The sequence below is a fragment of the Pan paniscus genome, chromosome 6, assembly GCF_029289425.2.
Source record: "Pan paniscus chromosome 6, NHGRI_mPanPan1-v2.0_pri, whole genome shotgun sequence".
Lineage (NCBI taxonomy): Eukaryota > Metazoa > Chordata > Mammalia > Primates > Hominidae > Pan > Pan paniscus.
Window position 1 is genome coordinate 152,793,269 of NC_073255.2, and position 15,407 is coordinate 152,808,675.

Below are 15,407 nucleotides of genomic sequence, written 5' to 3' on the forward strand. Positions count from 1 at the left end.
CCAGAGCACTAAAAATAATCTTGTAAGTAAGCACGCTTGTCAATACAGCAGAATATATTTTATGCGTTTCAAAGCTCAATGTTTACATACCTTATTTTATTGACTATAAGTTTATAAAGTTTAAATTCAGTATTTAAGGTGGTTTCATCTCCAAACACTGAAAGAATTCCAAAATATACTTGCTCACCAGTTTTAACTTTGAAGTGTCTATAACCTTCACAATAGCAATGGTTTTCTCTTTCTCCTTCATCATTTTCTTTTCCTTAAACTTGCAAACAATAACCAAGAGAACTGTGTGGCAACTTCTACACTAAAGTGAACTTTGGTTCTTCTTTGGACTTTAAGACTAATCTTGTCTAGATTGTGATTGACAAAAGCTTGCTCACTGATGTTATGCAGTCCTTTCAAGTTCCAACCAAGCACAGGGGGTTGTTAATATTTACTCATTCCTCGTCTCTGGAATGATCTTGAACTATAACAGTTTACTTAGACTACCAAATGCCACCAGCATTTACAGACACTTGATTGAAAAAATACCTATATATGTTAAAAGAAATGAGTTACTATGCACAACCACGTCTCTGAAAGAAAGGGGTGAAACTAAGACCAATGGGTGTAAATAATACACAGATCTAAACTCAGAGGCTAAGCAATCATTCAGCTGGAGTGTGCCAGATGATAAGATCTGTCTCAGACCCCTTCAAATCATAGGATTCTATAGTTCTATGAAATGGCTACTTCCCTGAGACCGCTGGCACAGCAGAATGGGTAGGGTAGTTGCACTGGTTTCATGCAGGGCTGGATTCAAGGCCCTACTTTGCCATTCATTAACTATATGAACTTGGGCAAGTTACTGAACTCTCTAAGCTTCTTTCCTCATTTGTAAAATTTTAATAGGCAATAACAGTCTCTATCTCATAGGTTTGTTGTGAAATTAAATGTAGTTTTTCACTAAAAGTATTTTGCATAATTCTTGTCACCTAGTAAGTAACCAATGCATGATAGCTATTATTATTGTTGTCTTTATTCTTGTTGCAGTAGTACCATGCTACTGCAACAAGAATAAAGTATTCCTGAATAGGAATTATAATGAAAACAATTATTTCAATACTATGTGTGAATTTTAGTCATTTATTTAACATGCATTTGCTGAGCACCTGTGATGTGTTAGTCAGTATGCTGGGTACTAATAACAACAAAACAGGCTACTGTTTTAGGCTCCAGAGACACAGCAGTAAATGAGACAGACAAAATCCCTGTCTTCAAGGGGTTTGCATTCTACAGGGGGAAGCATAGAATAAATAGGTAAATGCAGTAATAAAGAAGATCATTTGTGTTAAACTACTCATAAGTCAGAGGGTCAATAAAATAAGACATTGATTTGAGGAGTCATGGAGTTAGGGTAATTGTGAAAGGCCCCTTTGACAAGCTGACATTGACTAAAGATCTGAATCATAAAGAGGTAACCATGCAAAGATTTGAGACAAAAGCATTCCAAACTAAGCAAAGGAAGTGCAATGGTTGTAAGATGATAATATTCCTGTCATGTTTAAGGAGGAGAAAGGATGCCATTGAATCCAGAACCTGAAGTCAAAGGGAAGTGCTGACTATAATAAAGTGTCTGGATTATATTCTGAATATTTCAGAAAGTTAATAAAATGTTAAGCAAGGAGAAACAGGATCTGATTATTTCTTTAGGAAGATTATTCTGGCTCCTCTGTGAAGAACAGCTGTAAGGGAACAAAATGTAGCAGGAAAGCTAGGTCAGAGCCTGTGGCTGTAGGGAGAGATGATGGAACCTGTTTTACAAGAGGACATGATAGGAACCTGTGAGATTCTGGAAATCTTGGATGTGGATTACAAAAACATATTGATAGATGTGAGTATGGGTGTAAGAGAGAGAAAAGCAAAGAATGACCATTTTTGTTTGTTTCTTTCACATCAACTAAAAGCAGGTTTTGGAGGAAGGACTTCTTTTCAGCCATGCTATGTTTAAGATACCTGTTAGAACCACAAAAGATATCAAGTAAGCAGTAGAATATATAAGTCTGGCATATAGGGGATTGAACTAGGCTAGAGATGTGTTGATGTTACCTATAGGACATATATTGATATATGAGAAAAGAGGACCAAAGACTGAGCCTTAGGACACTCCAGAATTTAGACATCTGTGAGAAGAAAAAGAACCAGTAAAATGAGTGAAAAATCAGAGAATCCACAGAACCCCAGATAGCTCTTCAAGAAGAAGGAAGTGGTCAACCATGTCAAATGCCACTGAGGAGCCAAGTCAGGTGACAATGGAGAATTTGCTACTGGATTAGTTTGCTATTGATTGCTATTGATTGGCTTGCTATTGGTTTGCTGTTGATTGGTTTTCAGAGCCCTTTTAGAATTGTGAGGACAAAAGCCCTATTGGGGAGGAGAGAATGAGAGGGAAGGAAGTCGAGGCAGGGAGAAAATGGGGGCAGTGAGTTTTTTTGTGTCTGTATGTAAAGGAGTCATGAAATAGCCTAGTAGCCAGAGAGGAAATGCGTTTAAAGGGTGCTGTTTGGTTAGGTTTGCTTTTAGTGAGTGTTATTAAAGACTGATAAATGCTGATATTTATAATCCAGTAGATCAGCATATATTCATGATCTAGAAGGAGGAGCTATTTAGAGAAGAAAAGTCCTTTGGAAGGGATCCCAGACACAAATGGTAGGGCTAGCTTTAGATAATGAACTAGGACAATTATTCACATAGGAGCTAGTTATTTAAAAGAGCATGGCAACTTCTCCCCTCTCTCTTGCTCCCTCTCTCACCATGTGCCACTCTGGCTCCCCTTCCTTTCTGCCATGACTAAAAGCTTCCTGAGGCCCTCACCAGAAGCAGATACCAGGGTAATGCTTCACGTATACAGTCTGCAGAGCCATGAGGCAAATAATCCCCTTTTCTTTAAAAAGTACCCAGCCTTAGGTATTCCTTTATAGAAATGTAAAATGGACTAACGCAGACAACCCATGTCATATAGTAGGTAAACATAATAATAATTATTGGTAAATATTCTCATTTTTGAAGCTTATTTTAATAAACATCTGTTAATTTAGCCTGACTAGAATCCATTCACATTTGCTTGGGTAACGACTACTGCTTTCTTGGTTCTCACTCTTAGTCTGGGCAATTTGTTGTGGAGGGCTGTTCAAGCCACAGCTCTAGGGTAGGCCCAAGACCCAGAGACATTGGCTTAGAAATAGATATGTGACAGAAGCTGCTCCATTATCCCAGAGCTTTAACTGGAACTAAGAAGAAAAACACTTCCTCTTAGGTATCCCATACTAACTGAATGTTTCCATTAGGGTGCATTTGTTTTTGAGAATCAGAAAATCCTGATATAATTGGCTTATAAAATAAAGAAAAAAAAAAACCTTACATATCCATAGGCAAAATAATTCTCCAGGGGCATATAAGCAGCATTTCGTTCCATATCTGTTGATTTTCTCTTTCCCTTTGTTTCTTTTGTTTTTCCTCACTTTATCTACCTTTTGGGGGAAAAAAAAGGCTACAGAAGCCCCATAAATCATGGAGAAGCAAAAAGCCTTCTCTTTCTTGAAATTACAGACTGAAGAAAACTTCCAAGCAGGTCTCAGTATCCTGCTCAACTTGCCAGAATTGCAGCACAAGCCCATTCTTAAAACAATCTCTGGCAAGGGAAATGGGGCCACCAGAATTGGTTTAAATTAATCAGAAACTTCCTCTTTCTTGTGAAGGAATGGATGTCTGAAAAAAAACTAGGTTAGCAAGAAAAAAGTGTATGCATGGCTGGGAATAGGCTATGACAGTGTCTGTTCAATGGCTGAGAATAAAGCCAGCACAGAAGAAAACAGAGACAAATTTACAAAGGGATGCCCACATACAATATTACTTAGGGATTTTTAGATGGCATGAACCAATAAATTCCTTTCATGCTTAAGCCCCTTATGAGTCAGGTTAACCACCTGCAACCAAAAGTTCACTGGCTAATATACTTACTCAAAGCTTTTTTCTGAATCTAACAAGTCTTTGCTTTTATCTACATAAACTATAAAAATCCTTCAGAGTTTCCTACCCCTATTCTACCAGCTATTCTTGTACATTCTCTTTTTTCTCACTTCTTGCCTTATGTTGTTCTCTTAACTTGCTACTTTTCTGCCTTCATGTCTATCTCTTAAAATCTTAACTATACAGTACTTCATAACTATATTTCAAACATCACCTCTTTCTAAAGGACTTCCAAAAATTCTCACTTTCTCATGGTTTCTCCTTCATTTGAGCTGCAGATCAAATCTCTGACTAGCATTCAAAATGAACACATGTAGTCTATAAGATATCAATTAAAACAGCCTTCAGAGACCAATATTTTTCATTATTCCCATAATACAGAAATAGATACCAAAGCAAAGGCAGGTTACGTGATTTGCACAATGTCTGGACTAGAAATGGGTTTGACCCAAGTTCCACATTCTTTCCCGCCCTCTCTCAGGTACAACTCATTGTGCTACCCCATTATATTGTCATCTCTTGACATGTGAATTGTGCCTCACTCAACTTGCAGTCTCATATTGTGTGAATATTATGCTTTACATATAATAAGTATTCAGTAAATATTTGGTTAATTGAACTGCTTTGTTTTACATGTGGATCTAAATTATCAATTATCTTTGGTTAGTTAACAGCAGATATTTCTTTATGTAAATACACTTAGGCCAGTAGTATCCATCTATGTAAAAGTACATTGTGTATATCAAACGCATATTCCCAATGAAATTCATCACCAATTTTTTACTGAGTAAACCATTCTACAAAGACTCTACAAAACAAGTAGATAATTTGACAGAGAATGTTTCAGTATACAATTTCAATGAAGTAAGTACCATGTACAAAGAAGAGAAGACTGCAGGAAATTAATATCATTTCCTCAAGCTCAGAAGTTGAATATTGGTTAAGAAAATAGGATCCTCATGCTGTGAAATTAGAAAGGGAGATATTAGCATTAATATCAAATGTATCTAGAGAATTAGTTTTCATGTCACTATGCTACTTGAAATCTGAAGAGAAAAAAGGTAGAGTCATCATTCTATATTTAAAAAAATGAAAACTGAAAAAAAATCCTGCAACAAAAAACAGATTTGAAACCTCATCTGATATTTAGCAGGTAGAGTTAGTATTGGTGACTTGACTAGCACTATGTGGAGGTCCTGCATACTAGAGAAAAGGAGAAAGAGACACTTCTCTCATTAGATAGTCTACTTAAGAATTGATACAGAAAAAAGGGATGCTTCCACCATTTTTTTTCTAGGCCCTAAATTGAAAACATCCATCATAATGTAGTCTAGCCTATTGACTTATAGATGAATAGTCCACAACTCAATATAGTCAGAATTCACTTTTTTTAAATTAAATATTTAAAGTAACAATTCAATTGCGATCTTTGAGATTCTTTTTTCTCCTGTTCTCTAAAAGATTGTAAACTGTAAACAAACAAACAATAATCCTTCAAAATATGTTGAAAGAGCTTACACACCCTTTACAGATAACATTTTTATGATTCATAAATGAACAATCAGAAGGTGCATAGCAAGAAAATAGGAGATAATACACTATCTCTTCATATTGCAGGAATTTGTACTGATTTCAACATAGAAGTCTTTCTACATACTTTAAAGGAGGGTGAGGCCTGTTCTATCTTTTTCAATTTGACTTTAACCTCTGGCTATTGGCTTAGAAGTAAATTTATATTTTTCATTGTTGTAATATTTTCTTTCTTCTACAAAGGTATAGAGCCTCTAAATCGGAAAGCTGTATTAGTCATGGTAAAATAGTCAAAATTTAGTCATGACCTTTTAAGAGTGTTTGATTACTTGCTGTGCTTAAAATAGAAAATCTAAAGATTAAATTCCTTACAGAAAATGCTAGCAAATTAGATATATAGTTAGATGCATGTATATAGGATTAGATAGACACAGAGACAGAGAGAGAGATTAGTACAAGCACTATATTCTTCAACCATTAGATAACCTTTTTTTCTGCACCAATAAATATTTTCTAGTATTCATCTTTTATCTTGTCTGTTTAAAAAGTGCAGAAAAAAGCACCAGTTGCTAATCAAATTTTTTTATTATCAGAGTGTATTCATTTCCGTTTTAATGACCTTCTTGGGTCTGAAAGCACTTACTGTTCTTTGTATTAGCAGAGGAGAGTCTGCTCCTTCCTCTTTAAAACTTGATTCCATACCGATTATATCCTCAATAACGTCCTCCATCTAGCAAAATATAATACATTTAGAATATTGTACATAATGATAAAAGTTGTGCTTCAGTCTGAAAACAGAGAGAAAACTTCTAGCAATCTTTAAAAGTTTTTAGACAATTTAAATTGAGGTTATATATACATATATATAAAACCTCAATTTTATATATATATATATATATATATATAAATAAACACAGATTACTTTAGCATTGAAAATGCAGGAATCCTGACAATCTTTGGTCTGTTGCTTTTTCTTGCATTTGTGTCCAAAGGCTGACAGGTGACAACTTGACAAATCACCCTGGGCTAGTCTCTTGGAAATCAGTATCTACAAAAATAGAGCGGTTATCATGAAATATCTCAAGGCAGATAGGGTCCCTATAGTTAATATGTACAGAGATTACTTTCTACAAACTTTATTTTTCTTTTAAAATGTTCTGATTGCATCTTACATGTGGATATCTAAATATTCATGGTTAAATATTACCCAGTACATTCCTGTAGATATAGAAGAGATGGAAACATTTCATCCTACCTTCTCTAAAGACCAATAATAATAGGTAATAGCAATAGCAATAACAAAAACAGCAATAATTATGAACATTTTAAATAGTAACAATAAAAATCACTTTTATAGTGCATGAGATGTACCAGGCATGCTTCTAAGTGCTTTACATACATCATTCATTTAACACTTATAATCACTCAATGAAATGAGTACTTTGCTATATAGAAAAGGAAACTGAGAGAAAAAAATTCAATAATTTGTCCCAGATTATATAGTGAGTGAGTGGTGGAGGAAGGACTGACATCCTAGAAATTTGGCTCTATAGTCCAAATCTCATTGGCTTTCTATTTCCTTTCTCAGTTCTTTTCTAAAATAGAAACTTTCCTTCCCTTCTGTAGTTTAGCTAGGGGAGATTTTTAAAGTTTATATGTTTAAAAAAATGGTTGCTTCTCTCTCTCTCTTTCTCTCTCTCTGCTCTAGCTCTAGCTCTCTTTGCTTCCATCATATTCCATTTAAATTTTTAAATGTGATATAAACTCAAAGATATTGTGAATGTTTTATTTATATAACTACAGTACAGTGAATTTCCCATGATATATGCAGATACAGTCAGGAGTACACTCTGATAGATATGGAAAAATATTTTATAATTCTATTGATGTTATCTTCAAAGCAAGATATCTAGGAACTTAAGAGAATTGAGTGTTCGGAGAATTCTACTAAGATACTCCAAAAAATATGGAACACTATTCATATCTTAACAAATATTAATTAAGCAATGTTTACTGTGAGATCTTGTGGTTAGAACTGGAGCTACCATAGCCAACAGCAGGAAATTCTTCCTTTTATGCAGCTCAAAGTCTTAAGGAAACAGACCCATAAACAGCTTAATAACAAATAGTGGGCTGAGGAAATTAAAGCAGGTAGAGGATACGGCTTGATGAAAATGGTTGTTATTTTATAAAGTGCATCAGAGAAGATTTACTGACATTTGAACAGACATAAGATTAACATGGGAAAGGGTCATCCTTGGGAAAACAATAAGAAACACCTAAAGTAGGAACAAGTTCAACATGTTTGAGAAAGAATGAGCACTAATGGGAATAGAGCAGAGTGCGCAAAGGCAAGAGCGGTTAGAGATGAAGTGGAAAAGTATGCAAGAAACTGACATCACAGAATCCTCAAGGCCAGTGGTATCCAGTAGAAATTTCTGCAATGATGGGAATGTCCTACATCTGAAATGACCAATGTATTAATAGTAACAACTAACCACATGCCCTCATATGACTACTAAATACATGAAATGTGGTTAGTGTAACTGCGAAGCTGAAATTTTAATTTCATTTAATTTTTTTAAATGTTACTGAATTTGGCCGGGTGCAGTGGCTCACACCTGCAATCCCAGCACTTTGGGAGCCTGAGGCATGCAGATCACTTGAGGTCAGGAGTTCTAGACCAGCCTGGCCAACATGATGAAACCCTGTCTCTACTGAAAAATACAAAAATTAGCCAGGCATGGTGGTGTGTGCCTGTAGTCCCAGCTACTTGGGAGGCTGAGGTGGGAGAATCACGTGAACCCCGGAGGCAGAGTCTACAGTGAGCAGAGATTGCACCACTGCACTCCAGCCCAGGTGACAGAGTGAGACCCCATCTCCAAAAAATATAAATAAATAAGTTACTGAATTTGGACTAACTTTAAATTCAAATAGACACGTGGTTCATGGGTAATACAGTGGAGGGTGTAGCTCTAGCCATGGTCAGATGTTAAATCCTTGTGCACAGAGATCTTTAAAGAAGCTAGGTTAATACATGTGCATATTTTGTTTCTTTTGTTTGGTCCAGTCTCTGAAATTCTTTAAGTAAATTATTGATTGTTATTAAACTTGAATTTTTATTTTGTGATATTTTACTCATATTCTACCACTAAACGGTCAAAAACCTTGTACTGAACAGATGTGAAGAAGATTTGAGGAAAGAAGATTGCTAAACATAATTTATGAGGAGTGCTTTTCATTTGGATACTTGGAGTGGATTCAGTAAAAGTTACACATAAGTCATTCATCTATTTTCTCTCTGGAAGCTTACGTCATAAATGACACGGTCTGTTTAATTTTTCATGTTGACTATAAAACATGACTATAAAGAATAAGGTTTCCCTTATTCCAGAAAGAAACTTTTCTTTGTTACATGAGAAACATCCTCCTTTGGAGGCTGTGCCTTTGCCTTTAACACTACTATCCCTCATTTCTGTCATCTACCTACATGACTACTTTTTTCCCTAATTTCAGTTTTACCATTATCTTAATGGATGTTAAAATCTAAAATCCAGCCTAAAACCTTCACAACTTCTAAGTATCTCCATAATTAAAAACCCAAGAATCCATTTGTTATTTTAAAAAGACAATAAACACACCATTTTGTATCAGATGAAACAGAATTAATAGATCAGACAAAATAAGAATTACAAACCTGCAAGTAAGCATCCTCAAAATAATAAATTAAGATCATAAGAATACAAAGAAAGAGCAAATTGCTTGACAAAAGTAAAAATGGAGATAATAGGCATAGAAAGTATAAGATTCAAGGACAAAGGAAAACATTTATATATTTTCAGATATGTGAAAATAAAGGTTTACAAAAGAACAAAACTTTTTAACAACACTGAGTGCAAGAAGAAAATGGGATAATACTAGAAATATTAAAGGTAAAGAACTTTGAACCTACATATTTATAGCCAACAAAGTACCTTTTAAGTATGTGGATGAAATTAAATTCTTTTTGGATATAAAAACTCAGAAACTTTAAGGCAAAAATACCTTTTAAAAACAGTTTAAGGAGTACTCCAGTCAGAAGATAAATAAAACCATGAAACTGATACAAAACAAAAGAATGAGTAAAGAACAGTAAAATGTTTGTGATCTAAGTAACTCTAGATATATGTAGAGAGAGACATACATGCATAATAATTACATATGTATTTCTATAGATAAGTACATATATATACATGAATTCTATACATAGATAAATTCTATAAATATCAATTCAGAAAGGTGGGTGACAACAAGGAGATGAGACCATACTAAGGTAGATTTTTACTTAAGAGTATGTCATATATAATGTTAAACAAGGATATAGATGTAGAAAAAAACATAATGATGACTCTTAAAATATTAGAAGTAACAAACAGAAAAGAAGATAAAAACTGACCAATGGAAGATAGAAAAAAGAGGGCAAAGAAACGGAAAGCATAGTAACTTAAAACATAAGAAATTGTAACTGTTAAATCCTAATAGTAAAGTAAGTACAAGAATATAAATGAGTTAACATACTGATTAAGAAACTCTCTCTTGAATTGGATTTTTAAAAGGTTTTGTAATATTTTGTCTATAAGAGACACACTTAAAAGTAAACAACAGAAAAAGCTGAAACAAGGTTAAAAAAGGTATCATAAATATAACCAAAAGGAAATCCACAGTAGTGGTATTCATATTAAGCAATATAAAATTCAAGGTTATCTAAAGGAAAAATAATACCAAGTGATCATGAACACGTATGCACCTAAAAATATATACAACTGTCAGAATTCTGTGGAAAAGTAAATCAACACTTGCAGTTGAATATTTTAACTCAGCACTCTCTAAATCTGATAGTTCAGCAAATAAACCTAAGTTTAGACTTCTCTTTACTTATACTTAAAGCCATGCCTTGGGTCTTGTCATCATCTAAAATGCTTCATTTCTGAAATCTTAAAATCCATGATCTTACTCATCAAATGCAGCCTTTGTTTTAGATCCAGTCTAAACACTGGCAGATCACCTGAACAATTTTTATTTTATGACCCATTATGCCTTTGCTCTGTTACCTTTCTGTCCAACTATCCCAAACATCCCAGGTAGTCAATCTCTCCACCTTCTATTAACTCTGAATTCAAAATAGAATGGCTTCTGCTCACCATCCTACTGACATCCCTTTTGTTGTTATTTTTATTCACTCTTTGCCAAGTTCAACAGATATTGATCAGTTCTTATTTTACTAGACTCATCTGCTATATTTGGGTGTGTGAATCACTCCCTCCTTCTTTAAACTAATTCTTTCTTTGGCATCAATGACATTGCACTCTCCCAGTTATCTTTTTACTTTACTTTTATGGGCTTTCTCTTCTAACCATCCCTTAAATGTTGGTCATCTTCAAAAGAGTATCTTTAGCTATCACTCACTCTCCTCACTGTATTCAGGTTCTCAAGGGGATTTATTTCTCATTCAAGATTTCAAAGACCATCCGTATGCTGACAACTCTCAAATCTCTTCCTCCAGTCCAGCAGATTTGGATATCTAGCTGTCACCAACATCTCCACGTGATGATCTCACTGATACCACAGTTCAACATGTTTTAAGGGAGAGTCTCACTTTCTCACACCGCACAATAGAAATAGACTCCCAGCTGTTCCCTATCCCTGACTCCAGACTTCTCCCTCTATATAGCTGACAAAGTGATCTAGAGTCAAATCTGATTATGTCACCCTAGGTCCCAAGTTTCAACCCTACAGTGACTTGATACTGTTTAACATGGAGTACTAGCCTCTCTGTAATTTGCTGATTACTTACTTCTTTGATGTCATCTTTTACCACCATCTGCCTTCTTTTCTATTCATTTCACACTGCTTCCCATCTCTATTCTGCGCTCATGCTATCCCATCTGGCTAAATGCCCTACTAGTCATTTTCCTCTAAGTCTTTTTATATAATATTATAATTATTTGTTAATTTTTTCTCTTGCCCTCAACCTGAAGCTCCTATATGGTATAGATTATATAGGATGTGCAGTTTGTTCCCTGAGCATGTGGCAATGACAGCTGTCTGAATGAAGAAATAAATGAAATCTTATTGACCGTTCTAAGTTCTTTTTTGAGAAATAGATTTTTTATTTTCATTTGTCCTTTGAACCTCTTCTCCTGGTTGTCTTCTAAGTTAACTCATCATCACTTTCATGCCAAACTCTACACTCCTTCTAACTACCATACTTCTCTTAACAGTCCCTTCATCTATGTATGTTATTCATCCTGTAAAGGCTCAAAAATCTCAAAATTGGACCAAACTCATCTTCCACCTTCACTTTCATATACAATATGACACTGAGACGCATCAACATTACCCCTGAGTTCATTTCTTTTATTCTCTCTACCACCAACTTTCCTGATTCAGGCTATAACTCAATTGCACTGTAATATTCTGTCATCTGTTCATGTAGCATGAAACTTAACCTCAATTCTTTCCCTCTCAACCGCCATTTAAATGTTTCTGAAGCATTGCTTTATGATACTTTTGTACTCAAAAACTTGTTCCCACAGCAGATCCATTGAGAGTTGTGTAGTAAATATCAATTTTCTTCTTCTTTCTTACTACTGTTTTTGATGAAACAATATGCTCAGAAGAAAAATGCATTTGTTCAGCTTTACATCAGCTAAATGTGGCCATGTGACACAGTTTTGACTAAGTCATAAGCATAAGTCTCTTGTGAATTTCTGCAAAATTTTTCCTTTCCGCATGAAAGCATTCTCCTTGCTTATCTCTCTACTGTCCATCTGGTTTGAGGGCCTGAGAGGTGAAGCAGCCCTCTTGTGATCACATGAAGCCCATTAAGATAAAAGTCACATAGTGAAGAAGAAAGAGGAAGAACTGATCTATGTTGACATCACAGAGAACTACAACAGCCTCTGACTACCTACTTCTGACCTACTTTTCATGGGAGTTGCCCTGTTTTAAAAATGGAGATAATAGGGGCTGGGCATGGTGGCTCATCCCTGCAATCCCAGCACTTTGGGAGGCCGAGGCAGGTGAATCACTTGAGGTCAGGAGTTCAAGACCACCCTGGCCAATACGGCGAAACTCCGTCTCTACTAAAAATACAAAAATTAGCTGGGTGTGGTGGCTTGTGCCTGTAGTCCCAGCTACCTGGGAGGCTGAGGCACGACAATCTCTTGAACCCGGGTGGTGGAAGTTATAGTGAGCCAAGATTGTGCCACTGCACTCCAGCCTGGGCAACAGAGGGAGACTTGTCTCAAAACAAAGACAAAACAAAAACAAAAACAAAAAAAGGAGATAATAGTAAACCATAGTGCTGTTTAAAAAATTAATTTAAAATACCACCTGACATAAAATAAAGACTAAATGAATACTCTCTTATTTTTGTTGTTAATATCACTGTTAATATTCTATGTTGTTAATAATTATAAGACATAATTGTATAAGATTATATGAGATAATATAAGATTATTATGGGAGAAAAATTTGTAACTCTCATTTAGTTAAATCATGGGAAGTTATTTTCTCTTGCATGTTCCTAATGCAGATCTAATTGATACAGTCCCCCACTACCTTGGAATCATGTTCTAAGTTCCCAGATCTGCATTTAAGTCTTGTAGCCCCACCCTAATCCTCCTTTCTAACCTCAGTCACTTATTTGTACCAAATTGTTATCACTCTCAAACCCGCTTATGCTTGTCTACTCTGCCCTTAGCTTACAGCATTCTCTACTCAAAAAAATTATCTTCTGTCATCTTTGCTGTTGATGTACGTCTTTCAACACCCAATTCAAGTATTATCACTTACAGAATTTCCTGAGACCTCACACTGAAAAAATTTATCTTCTTTCTGATTTTCTAGAATACCTTGATTTCACTTTTCTAATGGTTCTTCTCAAATTATACCATATTACTTAAAGTATCACTGTACTAATAACAGCAAGTAGAGAAATATTATTGAAATAAGGGTACTCATTATTAACTTATAAATTTGCCAAAAATATGCACTGATTATTAATTGGCAGAAATTCATTTTAGGAGCTAGATATTAAAATGTGAATAAGGTATTGTATTTTCATCAAGGAATTAACAGACCAAAAGATAAGAAAAAGAAAAAAGGCATAATTAAAATGTAGCATGTGCTGTGAGAATGCCATGAAAAGTGCAATTGTTATCCATGTGATATCAGCGTTGCTATGAAAACTCAGATAACAGGCGCTAAGCCCAGACAGAGCAGCACCAGGGAAAGCACCTTAGACAAGAAACCTGAAATGAATTTTGAAGGGTGAGCTAGAATTATCCAGACAAACGGTCATGATCAAATAAGCAGGAGGTAAAGAAAAGGTGTAAGAAGGAGAGCCCCGCCACCATGAGAACCAGTGGTAAACCCATAGAGCTGAAACATGAAGCTCTATGGGGATACTGAAGGATAAGTCTGAGCCAGGTGCAAGGGTTAAGTGCAGAAGGGTCCATGTGCTATGGGTAGAAGTTTGAATTGTATCTCAGAAAGACCCATGTTACAAAATGCTTCTTTTGATTTTACATTTCATCTTAAAGATTTTCAGTCTTCAAGTTACTCCTAATTCCAATTACCAAATCCTGAATCTAAAGCTGTTCTCAGACTTATCCTGTGGTAGCTATGATTTCTGGGGTCTTCTTTGAATTGATGAAATGCTCCCTGATGTCACAGGTGGAAAAGGCTTGGGAGAAAAAAAAAAAAAGATGGCAACGGACACCATCTCCTGAGCTCCCACTCTGCCCTTGTGTTAAAAATTTAAAATTCAAGCATCAAAACAACTCTACAATGTGTACACACATGGGTGAGAGAAATTAAGGACTGAAACCACACAGCTATGCTATACTGACTATATCCAAAGACTATACACTTTCTGCCTTGAGTCATAGACTCCAAGAACCAGTAGAAGTATTAGACTATTGCGACAGCACAGGGTATATCCTAGCTATCAAAGATAGTAACTCTGTGAATGATGGCAGTATGTGAAAATGTATAAACATACCAAATTCAAAGAGACCACACACTGATTAAAACTATTACAGACTCAGTAAAACTGTGATTAAATGGACATTAATGATGGTTGGGAGATATTTTTGTATACATAATTTAAAATATAATGGTTTAAAAAAATAGAAAAAAATTGTCTATAGCCATTGTTCATTCACATTGCCCCAAGGCCAGAGCAATTCTTGGGACTTTCAACCCTTCTGAGCCATGAGATTATTTGATTGAGAGCACCCAAAGACCACTAAAAGCATGTGAATTTTCTTTATATATACAAACTTAGGATAAAAGGAAAGGTAAGATGTGTGCTTAAAGAATAAAAAAAGTAAATAAAAGGCAGAAAGCTGATCTATGTTGCTTATCCATTCTCATTTTTTAGAGTACATATTTTATAAAATATATAATAAAATCATTTCTAGGTTTTACCTAGAATTAACTGGCATATGCATGTCCTTCAAGATTTGTTTTTCTCTTTAGAAATCAACCTTTCACACAAGAAAATGAACTTTGGGAGAAGTAGTTGTAGGATAAATTGTACTGTGTGTAGATCTAACATTTACTGAACAGATTATTTCATCTGATATATATTTTTACAATCTTCATAGACTGAATAGAGAACCTGATTCTACATTCATTTTTAGGAAAGTTTTTTATATATCCACTACTGTAAAGTTTGAGTAAATATACATGTAGGTATTTACATTCGGTTTTAGATTTCAAAAAGTCCCATTTTTTATTGTTTTATTTTTTATTAACAATCTACCAGATCCTTATTTTTTTCTTTTTTCCAGGTTAACATAAAATTTGTTTTAAAA

At 34.8% G+C, this 15,407-nt stretch overlaps 1 protein-coding gene across 2 annotated transcripts in view; it reads right to left on the reverse strand.

The window, feature by feature from the left end:
* Positions 1 to 15,407, reverse strand: part of TFEC (transcription factor EC) — a 177,100-nt gene that overhangs the window by 32,870 nt on the left and 128,823 nt on the right. For both annotated transcript variants that reach the window (XM_055115330.1, XM_003808658.4), the window contains one exon: positions 6,188 to 6,274. In XM_055115330.1, coding sequence (XP_054971305.1) covers positions 6,188 to 6,274 — 87 coding nt within the window. The remainder of the gene's footprint in view (positions 1 to 6,187; positions 6,275 to 15,407) is intronic.